Source organism: Parambassis ranga, unplaced genomic scaffold, assembly GCF_900634625.1.
Source record: "Parambassis ranga unplaced genomic scaffold, fParRan2.1 scaffold_66_arrow_ctg1, whole genome shotgun sequence".
Taxonomy (NCBI): domain Eukaryota; kingdom Metazoa; phylum Chordata; class Actinopteri; family Ambassidae; genus Parambassis; species Parambassis ranga.
In genome coordinates this window covers 199,595-214,560 of record NW_021144810.1, presented here as the reverse complement: position 1 = coordinate 214,560, position 14,966 = coordinate 199,595, and the positions used below count along the sequence as shown (strand labels likewise).

At 41.1% G+C, this 14,966-nt stretch overlaps 1 protein-coding gene across 2 annotated transcripts in view; it reads right to left on the bottom strand.

Annotated features, from left to right (window-relative positions):
• Positions 1–3,530: 3,530 nt before the first annotated feature.
• LOC114431306 (carbonic anhydrase-related protein 10-like) overlaps positions 3,531–14,966 on the bottom strand; it is a 55,943-nt gene continuing 44,507 nt past the window's right edge. The window contains exons 4-9 of one of the 2 annotated variants that reach the window (XM_028398894.1): positions 13,683–13,868; positions 13,358–13,453; positions 12,668–12,740; positions 11,421–11,575; positions 9,033–9,207; positions 3,531–5,290 (exon numbers count right to left, since the gene is read on the bottom strand). In XM_028398894.1, coding sequence (XP_028254695.1) covers positions 5,268–5,290; positions 9,033–9,207; positions 11,421–11,575; positions 12,668–12,740; positions 13,358–13,453; positions 13,683–13,868 — 708 coding nt within the window. In that variant the 3' untranslated portion in view covers positions 3,531–5,267. Of the gene's footprint in view, positions 5,291–8,649; positions 9,208–11,420; positions 11,576–12,667; positions 12,741–13,357; positions 13,454–13,682; positions 13,869–14,966 lie in introns of those variants that run through there. The other variant, XM_028398893.1, reaches the window with a different exon arrangement.

The following is a 14,966-nucleotide window of genomic DNA, read 5'->3' as shown; positions in this document are numbered from 1 at the left end:
AAATCACGTCGCTCTTCGTGTCCGTGGAAAAAAAGAACACACCACACTCTTTAAGTGAAGATCTAGGTCAAATACAGTGTAGTTTCTCATGAACATTTAGGTGATTCAATTCAATACATCAATCAACCAGTTGTTGGAATGCTGCATAACTGCAAGTTTGGATTTCACTGTATTTTTTTTTAAATGTTCTGAAGGTGTATCTGAAGGTGAATTGTCCATGTTCTTCCTCCTGTTAGTCATTTCCAGTGGTGGAGGAAGTACTGAAGCTTGGTACTTCAGTAAAACTACAATTACCCAGCAAAATATATACTTAAGTAAAAGTAGAAGTGCTATCAACAATCCTACTTAAGTAAAAGTCTTAAGTACTTTTAAATGTACTTAAAGTATTCAAAGTAAAAGTACTCACACACTGAATATATGTGATTGATTTCCATTGCAAAGGATCTGAACAGGTTAAAACAATCAAAGAAATCATCTTAAATGAAAATGGAGCATGTGTAGTTAATGTCCATGTTGAGTCCAGAAGCAGCTGTGGACAGGTCTGTGTGTCATGAGGCAGGCTGTGGGCATCAAGTGAACAGAGAGGCTGCTGATAACAAACAGGCATTCAGCATGTTTACTGTGTCAGTGTTCCTGCTGTAGATTCATGTGATGATTCATGTTAATCAGACATTCATGGATGGACCTGTGTTAGCAGACAGCAGCTAACTAGTTAGCTCACTGAGCCAGAGCACCGGCATCATGACTGAGGCTCATTATAGAAACACAGCTGCAGCGTGACACCACCTCCATGCAGAGTCTGACCTCACATCAGTCCAGCACTGTGTTCATCACATGGAACAAGGAACTACAGACACTGTAGACATGTAGTGGAGGAGAAAGGACAGGTGACAGCTGCAGCATGGAGTCAGAGGAGAAAGTATGGACTATTATTTTTACTTAAATATAATTTTTACTTAAGTGCATACAAATTTACTTAAATACAGTAACGAAGTACAAATACTTAGTTACTTTCCACCACTGGTCATTTCTGGTGCTAACAGTGAGCATCATGTTGAGAAAACCACAGCCACTGGAAGGGAAACAGTGGGGCAAGCATCTGAACCCATAGCACCTTTTAGCCATATTTAGTTCTATGCCAGCTGACAGAATCGACGAGGAAGCCCCTTCATAAAAGTCTACGGAGAATGATGTATTGTAGACAGGACTTTTCACTGTCTCCATGGTAACCACCTTGGTACAGACTGAAATATTCCGATTTACCAAATGGAGTGTGGTTAATTTTCATAATATCCTAATGACTGTGGTCATCCTCTGACTTTTCCCTCTGCAGCAACGTTGACATTTTTGGCTCAGATTGAAACGATACAAAAACGATAAATCGATCAATGGTTGAAATGCTCTAATTTTGTCAATGAAAATGAAAAACACAAGCGGCGTTTACCAGTAAAGACGCTGCTTTTGTACATCGCCTTGGTATCTTGCCATCAGAGTGAAATGCCTTCACCCAAACATGTAAGCTGAACTTGGATGTATTATTTACTTTACTGGCTATCTGAACCAGCACACTCTGACAGCCGATCAGCTTTTCTCCACAACAGAATAAATAGCAGCTCCAGCCTGAGGCATGTCACAGGTTCACTGGTATGCAGAGCTTCACTGATATAAGCATCGCATCTCAGTCTGTTTAAAATAACACAGCGTATTATCTAATTTACCGTATATCATGTTATATCATGCTATAAAACTTATGCTAATGACACCCAGGTTTTGTTTTGTAACAACTCTGAGTGTGACTCAACCAGCTCTGGAGCAATCAGTTACATAATGTGGCTTTTCCGTTGGGTTTGTATAGGTATAGCCTTGCAGGCCAGCAGTGCTCACCTGGTGTAATAGAACATGCTTATGTAACCCAGACAAAACTTGCTGCTGCTTTGATATATAGGAGCAGATGTGGCCAGGAGCTAAGAGCAGCAGTCTTGCAGGCAGTTTTTGTTTCCATTGCTTATTTTTCATTTTCTATTATTACAGAGTTCTCCGAGTTTTGTACCCGGGGCCCTCTTAGAACAATGTATCTGAAGATCAAAGAAGGAAGCTCCTAACACACCTTCACCAATGCACCAAGATACCGTTCAGCTCCATTTTTAATACTTCCCAGCAGGTTTGTGTCTACACTTAATATCTGAAGCTGGATTTTGGATTTCTTTATCAACCTTCTCTTGAGGTCTGGTTGATGAGTCGTCCGTCCTGAATCCTGACTTAAAGGAGAAACCACAGGGTTGTGTACCGGGACACCTTCTGTGAAGTAGTCTGAGACTTTTATTTTACCTCCTTACTGGTGCACCTTATTGATGTCTCAACAACAAGTTCAGTACAGATTAGGAAGGTTCCAGAAATCCAATCTGTTAAAAATTCTCACTTCAATCAAAAGTGGGAATAAACAGGTTTGATCTCTGAAGATTATTTTCTCGGTGTGTTTGCGAGTGACAGAGAGAAATGTGTCTGGCCTTTTGCACACTTTGCACGCTTTTAAAAAAATAAAATGAACCTGTGATATTTTCCATGAATTACTGGACCCACAGGTCAATCGGCAATCCAGCAAGCTATGGGTCAACCCACACATCACAACCTGTTCTGCACCAATATACACACTGTACTTATCACTGACAGTTTGTATCGGGTACCAAGGCCAAACCGTCACTTTAAACTGCTTTAACTGTAAAACTAAAAGTGAATAAAATTTGAGTTCACCTGAGTGTAGCTGTTTGGATGTAGACCCTGAGTTGATAAATAAAGTCAAAACCCTTTCACACTGAAGACAAAATCCAGATGTTTGTGGGTTTTTTTGAATGTGAAAGGGGGTCTACATCTTACCTGGGTTAAGTACACAAGTTCCACAATTATTAAACATACAACAGGATTTATTTTTGTTCAACAAGGTTTCCTCTGTAATCCAGCTTATGCTCGCATCTACATACCACCCGAAGTACACTGAGTCTCATTTCAGGTGACCCCAAAGGAAATAATATCATCTCTTTTTTTTGATAATTCTTTGTTAATTAATGAATTTGCGTTCTCCACCCCATTACAGTATTTATTACTACAGTGTTAAATTTTGAACATGAAACAAACAAACACCCAGCATCGCTTCCTTCATGACATACAACATCACAGCAAACTTAAACAATCCAACAAGCTAGTGGCCAGTTGTGTGTTTTTTTTTAATTCATGACATTCAACCATAACATGCACCCATGTTTATGAATTCAAATTATGAGTGTTGTAAAAGTGTCTTTTACCTGAATGGATCTCTTCGTCAGTTCTGATCGGCAGGTGGGTGGAGCAAAAAGGTTAAAAACAGCACCCTGAAATATTTTTGAGTTGTTGAGTATAGGTGGTTCTATTACAGGCAGACTGCTAGTATGAAGAAATTCAAATAATAAATAATATATACTTTTATAAGGATGCAGATGAACTGATTTTGTAATTTTACAAGAATATTGCAAAAACATCTTTAAAGCTGTAGTGCAGAACCAAACTAATTCACACAACAGCTGGTACAGTGCTGCTTGTAAGTTCTCTGTGGAATATTTCTACATAAATATGACCCAAAACATCAGCTGATCGTCCTGTCTTACTTAGACAACAGAGTCTGTGTCGTGTGTTTGTGTAAGTGTCGAAGGACATTTCTGAGGACCTCATTCGCAATTCACAACAATTGTTGATGCTAATTAGGCTGGAAAATGTTATACAACCATCTGTAAAGAGTTTAGACTCCACAAATCCACAGACTGACAGACAGACTGTGTACAAACGGAGGAAATTCACTGATAGCTGTACTCCAAAAACAAAGGTTACCAAGGAACTCAGGGTCGCCTTTGAACAGTTAAAGGCCTCTCTCACATCGGCTGATGTTAATGTTCATGAATCCACCATCAGGAGAACACTGAATAACCACCATGTGCTATCTGCAATTTGCTACAGCTCACATGGACAAACAAGAGGGCTGCTGGGAAAAATGTGTGGATGAAACCAGAAAAGAATTATTTGTCTTAAATGAGAAGTCTGATATTGGGAGAAAGAATGACAGTGCATTCCAGTATATGAACATATTGATCTGTTAAACACGGTGGTGGTACTATTATATTTGACAAGGAAACTCTCTGAAGACAAAGTGGGTCATGCAGCAAGACAACAACAAATTTGCAAATCATTTTACGAAAAAATAAATACATAAATAAATGTACCTGGACCTGAAGTTCATGTGAGGAAACCTTTAATCAGCCGATGTTTTGGATATATATATATTTATGCAGAAATATTGAACAGAAATCCAAAGGCTGACAGATGTGTCAGGTGTTGTCACAGCTGCGAAGTTACCAAAAGATGTTGATGTACGAGACGTTAAGCAAATGTGTAGTTTTTAATTGTATATTTTTATATGTGTATGTAGGAGTCTGCCCTTTATGTCGCTGTGAAAAGCAGTGACCTGACATGAGATGAACTCAGTCACCACATTTTAATTAAATACCACAAGGATGAGTGAACTTTTTCAAAATCATGCAAAGTGAGTGACCTATCCCTTTCAGATCTCCAGTGACTCCATCTGTTCAGGACTGTAAAATGTCAGACTTGTAGTCTCTCCTTCTGTTTCCACCTCCTCCAGCTATGTAACCTGGAATTCACTCATTCTCTCTGAAAATTACCTTCTTCAGTTACCATTTGATATCAGGAGGACCGGCATATTTTTATGTATCACATCATCACAGCTTGGTGAGTCTTTGTTGCCGGGGGTACGCATCATCAGTGGAAATGTAATAATTCCTCCAGTGAGTGGATGATAGTTTTCATAATTGCCTTCCGAAGCCGGGATTTGAATGTGGACAGGTGATGATCACGGTGTTCAGATAAGAGCCACCCCTCTGAAAACCAGCCAGAAAATGATTGAGCTTTCATACATCCAGCTTTTTGAAGTTCACACAACAAATGAAAAACACAACAGAGCGCAGACATCAGAGTCCTTATGGTCTATTTCACTCAGTAGATAGCTGTGCAGGCCCCATGACTTGTGCTGGACTGTGGATGTGTAGGCGGCCGGAGTTCAGTTGAGCTCAGCTGACATCAGTTTAGTTAAGCTGTCTTTAGTACAGGGCAGCTCTTGTGCTTTTTCCATTTAGGTCGGCTCGGCAGTGTGAAATAGACTTGAATGATTTTCCCGCCTTCCCTCTCGCTGTGCCGCAGTTTCACTTCACGTCTGTTTTTATCTTTTACTTCAAGAGCCACTGATTCACTGAGAAGAGAAGAGAAGAGAAGAGAAGAGAAGAGAAGAGAGAAGAGAAGAGGAGAGGAGAGAAGAGAGAAGAGAGAAGAGGAAGAGAAGAGAAGAGAAGAGAAGAGAAGAGAAGAGAAGAGAAGAGAAGAGAAGAGAAGAGAGAAGAGAAGAGAAGAGAAGAGAAGAGGAGAGGAGAGAAGAGAGAAGAGAGAGAAGAGGAGAGGAGAGGAGAGAGAGAGGAGAGGAGAGAGAGAGAAGAAGAGAGAAGAGGAGAGGAGAGAAGAGAGAAGAGGAAGAGGAGAGGAGAGAGAAGAGGAGAGGAGAGAAGAGAGAAGAGAAGAGGAGAGGAGAGAAGAGAGAAGAGAAGAGAAGAGGAGAGGAGAGGAGAGGAGAGAAGAGAGAAGAGAGAAGAGAAGAGGAGAGGAGAGGAGAGAAGAGAGAAGAGAGAAGAGAAGAGGAGAGGAGAGGAGAGAAGAGAGAAGAGAAGAGGAGAGGAGAGGAGAGGAGAGGAGAGAAGAGAGAAGAGAGAAGAGAGAAGAGAAGAGAGAAGAGGAGAGAAGAGGCCATAATTAGTACCGATGGGCAGAGTATAAGAAAACAGAATGAAAGGTTGCCTCAGGTTTTGGAGGTTGTGAGGCGAAAGAAAGCAAGGGTTAGGGTTAGGGTTGAATGATGAAATAGCCTTCAATTCCCAATCTGTTTTAGATGGACATTAACATCGTATTGCAATGCACCAAGGAAAGAGAAGAGAATCTGCTTTTTGATGTGTAATTTTTTAGGAGCTCAAATGAGATGTATATAGTCAGTGGGGGTGCCTGGAGAACAGGGTGTATTCCTAATTTATGCCCAATTTTCTTTTAAAGGAGCTCTTACAGAAAGACTTCAAAAAAATAAAAGACAAAAACAGCCTTTTGTGACATGAAAGACGACTCCTGCATATTTAGTTCACACACACACAGACACACACACTTCATTATCATTAGGCACTGAAGAGGTGCAGATTTTGCAATTAAATCTGCCCCTCAGACTCTAGTGTGAGATGCCTACACATCATTTTGCGTTTTGAAAACAGAACTATTCTCTCATCCTACCAGTATGATTTATTTTGGGTCCAATCAGATGACTTCCATGATTTTAAATCACATAAATTCACATAAATATAAGCCTAACACAGTACCATGCTAGTGTAAATATAAGTGGAGCAGATAACACTGGGGTTCTTTACAGGAGAGCAAATTACGTTGTCCTATTACACGTTTAAATACCCCCCTTTGGACAATGTGTCAGTTCTACCTGTTGGTCTGAATGTCTACTTTGACCTTGACTGCTGGGGTCTCTGTATTACAACAAGCCGATATCAAAGGAAAGCAGAGGCCATGAAATCCATTTGATGCTGCTGAGAGCGCGCTGGGCTCGACTGGATCAATAACAAAGATATTCGGAGCGCACAGGAGAGGCTGTTGGGTGCATTTATTCCTGAAGGATGCAAGGATTCCTGCACTCTCTATGTAATACATCCACACTCATTGTAGCAGGGACCACTGAGTGTTTGGACCATGAGTGGGATCTTGTGGTCAAAGCATGTATGCACAAACATAACCACACAAACAGCTACTGTATGTTTCTTTGTAATTTTTTCTTTTTTTTTTACCACCAACCACAAGCTTCCAGTTTTACATTTGTACAAATAGACAATACAGGTCCACAGAGACATCCTGTTGTTTTCATTTTCATGTGTGTCACCTTTCATTTTGTTCCCAGGAGATACCTCCTCTCTGTTTCATTCGCTATTTTCACATTCTCAACCATGTGTCTGCTACTTTAATGATCAAGCGTGTCTCTGTACTTACAACCACCTTATGCTGACTTTCTGCATTCACTCTAACAAACTAACCAACACCCTCTTTGTTGAACAATTGCACATTAAGGCTTCTCCAAGCGCGTCGAAACACAACAATGTAGATGACGCAGTACATTACACTACAGTGTGCTTCAGGCTTATGTAAGGACAAGATAATAAAACCAGCAAAATCCAGGGATAATGCTTTCTTAGCTATTGTGCAGCAGTACAATACTCCGTCATAATTTGTTCTAAAAGTACTCTATCATGTTGGCTAATTATCACATTTAATGAGATTTTTCATTGCCTTAATTAATGCACACCCTCCTGTCGTCTGGTTCTGAAAAGCAACAACAACAAAAAAACTACTTCCTGCATTTCCTCAGTTTTAGATCACTGCAGTCAGTAATAGCTTGAGAGACATCTGCTGTTTCTACAGTAGTTTTATTTGTGTGAGCCAGAACTGTACAAGACCTCTGAAGGTCCCCTGTGGTGTCTGACACCAAGACGCTAAGCAGCAGATCCTGCAGGTTGCTTGTTCTCCTTGGGTAATTCCTACAACATTACAAACCTGATGATCAGACTTTAAAAACACAACTTGTAATAGCCCTGTTTTACTGGAATGTTCCATACATCAGCTGGTGGAAGTGTATGTTTAAACCTCAGTGGAGGATTTTAGCTGTGGACCAAGGCAAGGACTCAAACAATATGAGGGGCCCCTCCAAACAGCAGTCATTACCATTATATTATCAAATAATCTCACACCTGCATTTTAATATTAAACGTAAAAATAATATTTATAACATTTTAAAAAACTAGTTCAACCTGGGGGGCAAAGCCAAACTTCTCCTCTGATGAACACAAACGTCTCTCAGAGATTAACCGCACTTTATGCCGCCAAGCCCCCAGAATAAAAGTCAGATTGTGTTGATGCATGAACACAGCAGGAGACTGTCCAAGGTAAGTGGGCATGCTGATGTCAGTTTGACTGCTATAATGCTTTCCATTCTGTTACATGTAGTACAAAGCTTTTTCATCACAAAAACAGGACTATTGATGTGCCTCACCTCAACCAAAAGTGTTTCTAACAGTAAGAATGTGTCTGCCTCTGACAGGTCTTCCACTACATTTGTGAATAGCACACTACAGCATGCCCTTCCATGCACCATGCATGGAAAGCCTAAGGCGGGTTTATCAGAACAAAGCAGACGATAGATATGACATGAAGTCAGACACCAGATTGGGAGAGCTAGCTAGGATGAAGGTGGGTTGCTAAGCAGCTTTTAAAAGCAGAACAAGGTTATGCAGGTTAAAGTTAAACAGAGCACCTTGTGTGGGTTTTTTAGACAGAGAGGAATCACATCAGCCATAAGCTGTGGTACTAACATTTCAAGCCAACCTTGTCTTTACAGCCTGCTTGAAGGAACACTTTGTGTTATAAAAGTGCTCATTACACCAACTTTGTGGTGCACATATTGTAACTGAGGCTTGGGACACACTTTGAATTTTTCATTAATCAAAACAAACCACAAGCTTCTGAGCATGAGCCCTCCAGATGTCTTATTTATCTACAGTTTGCAAACTGCAATCATTTGTGAAGAGCTGTAATGTGAATCACTGTAAAGCTGCCACTCCTTGTGATCTTTGTCTAAGTGATTCATTGTGTCAGTCACGTCTGAAGCAGAACACCAACCCAACTGACATGGCTGCTTTAATTTTTCAGAGGAGTGCTGACTGAAGCCGAAGTGTGTCTAAAGTCTGAGTGTAACTCCTATAAAAATGTATCTGCCTCATATCTATTGTAAAACATTATGGCATTACAGAGATTAAGTGTCGTCTTCATGGTTATTTATAAGTGAACAAGTGAGATCTGCTTTGGCATTAAGCTCTGATATTATTGATGTCCATCCTTTGTATTACCTCTGTACTGTGGGCGGAGGGCGCGGTTGTTGGGGCAGTCGCGGCCCTGCTTGCTGAAGTTGATGTTAGTTCGGATGCAGCGCTGCAGCAGAGGCTGGGTGGGACGGGTGTTGTCACTCATACTCATGAAGATCTTATAGGGCTCATTCTGGCTGAGGAGGCGCAAGGAGTGCATCTGTGGGATGTACACAGGTTACCAGGTTCCTCCTTTGCCAGTAAATGCAGTAAACATGTTCAACAAGAATAAAATCAAATAGGTTCCATTGATCAAAGTTTTCACAAATGTAAACCTGAATGTATTATTAAAGTCTGTCTGACAGGGGAGATGTTGACCAGGGGGATGCCTAAGAAGCAAAAATTGCAATAGAGAAGGGAACATTTGCAAAGAGGTGGTGGACATGTGAGAACGTAGCACATGAATGTGAGAGCAGGTATTCAGAGTAGATGGTGGGTGGGAGTCGATTACATTGATGAATGCAGGTGAGTGCTGCACATCGACGCTATCTTTTATCTAAGGAGCGCAGATTATATCTGATTTGTAGCACCGTATATATATATATATATATATATATATATATATATATATATGTAATGTAAGCTGTCAAAATAGGAAAACCTTTAATGCTAAAACAGGTGCTTGGGGTATTGTATATATAGTGTCATTACATCGTTTGTCCAGTAGAGTGCACTACAACTTCAATGTAAACAATCGACAAGAATGACATCATTGATGAGTGATCAGCCAATCATCAATGAAGCGGCTGGGATGAGAATCAGCACCTCTGAGTCTGAGGCCATGGATCTCGACTGGAAAAAGTCAGCTTGTTCTCTTCGGGTTAGAGAAGAGCTCCTGCCCCAAGTGGAGGAGTTTGTGTATCACAGGGTCTCGTTCACAAGTGGGAGATTGATAGGTGGATTGGTGCAACTTCTGTCCGTTGTGGTGAAGAAGGAGCTGAGCCAAAAGGCGAAGCTCTCGATTTACCGGCCAATCTACGTTCCTACCCTCACCTATGGTCATGAGCTTTGGGTTGTGACCAAAAGAATGAGATCGCGAATACAGGCGGCCGAAATGAGTTTCCTTCGAAGGGTGGCTGGGCGCTCCCTTAGAGATAGGGTGAGGAGCTCGGTAGAGTAGAGCTTCTGCGCCTCCACATCGAGAAGAGCCAGCTGAGCTCGGGTGGGCTTCGGATGCCCCCTGAACTTCCCCTGGGGAGGTGTTTCGGGTATGCCCCACCGGGAGGAGACCCTGGGGAATAGAGACTATGTCTCCCGACTGGCCTGGAAATGCTTAGACTGCTGCCTTCGCAAGCCGGTCCCGAATAACGTCTTGCTCTACGTTGTCGGGGGGCACAAACACGATCCTCTGAGCAGTTTCCCCCTCACCCTCTGACCTCTCCTCCACTCTCCTTAGTCTGGATCATACTGGGTAATATCGTCTCATAATCTGTGTTCACTGTCTTCCTCGTAGTTCTGTGCCTCGCTCTCGCTCTCTCTCTTTGCAGGTCTCAAGACCTGCATACTGACCTGCAGTCTGGTCCCTGATCTCTCCTGTGCTCATCGACTTCACTAGCCCCTGCTGCTCATCTTTGCTACCAAATGACTATTCCTACTTATGGACTGACGATATATATAGATATCATTACAATATAATCACTGTTTCATCTTGCTGTCAGTTGACGTTAAGTTAAGTTGACGGGTCCTGCTCAAGGTTTCTTCCTCTTAAAGGGAGTGTGTCCTTGCCACAGTGCTCTTAGGGGGGTTCCTGTGAAGCGCTTTGAGACAATGTCTGATTGTAATATGCGCTATATAAATAAAACTGAATTGAATTGAACTGAATTGAATAAGTGGTTGAAGATGGATAACAAACACATGGTGATGACAACTATGAGAAACGATGTCAGACAGTGACATAGAAAGCAAAATCTTTAAAAAACTGGTACCCGTATCAAATTCCAGGTATTCAGTTGAAATGTGAAGGGTATCCAGTCCTAATCACCATGGGAATCCAGCAGCTCCACATGGTAAATGCAGTCATGGATATTTCCAAAATTCAGCATCAAGCACACAAACTCCAGAGCCTGGCTCCACTCCTTTGGTACTTCAGTCATTTGTTTGTATAGGTTCCATATAACATTTCAATGGGTTTTGTTTTTTTCATTGTGTCTATAGATTTTATTTCATAACAAGGCTGTTACAACACTGCCTCTTTTATTCATAGCACAGGGAAAAACAGATGCTTTCAGTTGCAGATTATTAAGTTCTAATTTACAATTCAGAGATGTTTATGTCCCATGCTGATAGAGAAATGAGAAATTGCTTTTCTGCCCCAGTCATCATAATGCATGTGGTTTTTCCCACATATTTACGTATCCTGCTACCATCGCTTACCTGCATCTGTGTCACATAGACTGGCTTGTTGATGAGTATCCACGTGGAAGTCTCATAACAGGGAGGAATGGTGATGGAGCCCTCGTAGGTGATGTAACGTATTGTGTCAGGGTAGAGGTCAGCTATGTTCAGGCCCATCAATAAGAATGCATCATCTAGAGAGATAACAAGAAGGAAGGAGAGAACGTGTGTGACGAATGTTATATTAAGGAATGCAGGGAAGAGTGAAGGCATGCAATAAATGGTATATTGTGCCTGTTTGCAAATACATAGTACCATTTTGTTACTGGGCAGTGTTACTGAAGTTTAGCCTCCCATGACTAGCTGTTTTATTTAGCTACGAGCCTGCTTCAAAAATGTTCTAACATTCATACTGTAAGGTTGGACTTTTTGGGGAAACACGCCTGAAGACCTTTGAATGGGACAGAAGCTGGCAGAGTCTTAACTCTTGAGAAATGACCTTATTTTGGTCACATTTCCTATTTTAAAACCATCATTTCTGCCTCCAAATTGTAATTTCCTAAAGTCCCCATAAAGATACACACATGTCTGTGTGTTTAGACCTCTGTGTAAGGATATGAATTTATAAAGTTTGGACCAATTAAAAAGGAATGGTTTGCCTCATAAACAAATGTGTTGCTTATGTGTTCTTTTCTGTAATCAGCGTGAACAAAAAAGAAATGCATTGTAGGGACTACTGGAGACCAACTGCTGATCCCCAAACCTTTCACACAGAAGGTTGAGTTCAGGTTAGTGTACCGGTATGTCTGCAGATTATAGATATACTGTAGGTAAGTAGTGTCTGACACAAACAAGTTCCTGTGTGTGTGTGTGAGAGAGCGAGGTTGAGCTCTGCTATGTTTAGCCCCATTAACAGGGAAGGAATTCTCCAGAGGGTTGTACATCTTCACAGCAGAGTTTGGAAAACAGATTTTGGCAATGTAGCGCTGATTTGTATGCAATTAAGAATGCATTCTGCTGAAGGAAAACATTGGAAACTGCCTGTGTGTGTGTGTGTGGTCCTATTACAGTATTCAGAACAACAGTGTAGTCTACATTATGAGGAGTGAACTGTTGTGTAGCAGGATTAGGAGTTAGAAATAGACTCACTGAGACCTGTGCTGCAGGTTTAAAGATGAGAGAAAAAGCAAAAGACATCCTAAAGAAGAATCAGTGGGCTCTCTTGGTGCCCTGCAGAATTAGCTTGTCTAGAGACAAGAGTGTGTGTGTGTGTGTATGTGTCTTACGTTTGTAGTTAATTCTGGTGATGGTGTCTCTATTGAGCATGCGGTTGAGGAAGGCGTTGGAGTTTTCAGAGAGCTGAGGGATGACAAACAGGGAGGAGGATCAAATATTCATCGCAAACAGCAGTACACCCACTCACTCAAACACACACTGCTACCCATGCATCAAAATAATGACAATCCATAATCCAGGTTATGTTTTTAAATCCACCATATGTCATACAGCCACTGAAATATGAGCTAAACTGAAGAAGCCACCTGAAGTGGTGAAACATCTAGAGCCTAGTGGCCTTGAGTTAAACTCTCGGACTTGTTGTTATTATCCTGCTGCAGCAGAGCATGGTCTGCCAGAATGATGTTTGCATACAATATACCAGCTAACACCGTCTTTCCTCCTCTAACAGACATTATGAAAAGGTTCTGCTGAAGCTTTAGAAAGAGATGAGACAAAAAGAGAAGGTGAGGAAGACGAGAGAAGAGAATGTATGTCATGTCTGTTAGACATGACATACAGTAGAAGATAAGTGGATTTCTGACATGCAGACTGGTTGACTAGTTTAAGAATGTTAAGCAAAAAGTTAGTCTAGAGCCCTGTGACGTGCCATCCTCCATTGGTCGAGGTTATTTGGAACTTATTTTGAGTCCTGACACCTCCTTTCCCAAAACTCAGTTTCCATGAAGGCAAACACATACTTTTATAAAGATGGAGACCACAGCAATGCCATGAGGGTTCCTCACAGCTTCGCTGTAGTTGGCGTACAGATCCTGGTTATAATGGATCAGCTGAACCTGAGAAGGAGACAATGACACAAGTTAAACTATAATCAGTTTTGTGATCATTCTCTGGCTATAGAGACAAAACCTTGAGCACTCCATACAGATCCAAAAACTCTACAGACACACAAATCACACCATTTCACAATTTTGGCAGTCAGGTCATCTTTCTTTTTGTGTAAACACAAGTCTTTATGTAATTTAATCCAATTAATTAAAACTGCCCCTCAGTAAAGTTCCTGACCTCTCCGGGAAAGCCCTGTCCGTTGAGAAGGTGCTCCGAACCCTGGGAGTCTTCACTCCCAAAGTGGAGGCGGACCTCTTCCAGCCGGTAGCTGTAACCCAGCGGGCCGCCCGAGATGTTCACCAGGTGGGCTTTGTCTGGCCGGAGGGACACATGCTTCCCTGTATTATACATGGTGCCTCCCATCTACAGAGAATACCAGAGAAAATAACAGAGATGGGTGTTAAGGATGCAAACATTCAGCACAGTATGTTTTAATGACCAAGCACTGTAATATTTAAACATTTTGAACTGTTATGATGTGGGTGTTAATTATTATGATGATGATTTGTTTCCAAGTATTCCACTTTTAACCCCAGAGTGCCTTAATGAGCCACTTTTTTTATTATTTTTTAACATGGGTAATCCCACTGCCCCCAGTGCCATGGCCCACTTACAGAACTACACCCGCTTTGTCTGCAGACAAAATGCAGAATAGAAACAGCAACACGTTCCATAACCTCATTTTTTTCCGCCCCCTCCATATTTTTTTTTAAGGAGGCTTTAGTGAGCAGACTTGGTTTAATTATGGAACAAGAGGACAGTTCCACTTCACTTGTTCACTCTGGATATTCATATTAGGCTATGATACGATATATAAGCAGAGCAATGCATGCTGTGAGGACAGACAAATTGTCTTCATGTACTGTAAATAAGCAAGGCTTAATTAGAGTTAAAGTTTAATCAATATCTGATGTCTTCAAATCATTTTATAATTAATTCTCATACATCTGAGAAATATGTGGAATTCTGACCCAATTCTGTGTTTAAAGACAATATTCTAAGAAAAAAAGTAATAATAATGCCTAGAAAATCTGATAAAAGGGGAAATCTGAGGCTTAATTATAGTAAGAAGTCACTAAAAAGGCTCAATTCAAAGAAAAAAGTGAAGTGAAAAATCAGAAAGTCAGCCATTCTCCTCCATACATAACACAGTATGTATAATTTAACACTTTTTTCTATGAGGCTTTTGAAAGGCTTAACGGAAAACTGAGCCAAATGACAGAATCCAAGATTCATTTATCCTCATATTCATGTGCCTTTCCTCGCCAGGCTTCAAAATATGCTATCAGAAAACTGTGACTGTCACTGTAGATTCAGATCTAATTTTTCTGTGCCGGGCCTGACTGATGCCTTGTTAACTGCGTCTCTACAGCACCGCTGTGCATTCAGAGCAGGGTGGCTGTCCTTGTGCCATGTTTGGTCGTGTAACAGAACAAATTTCTCTATATTTACTGTGTATGA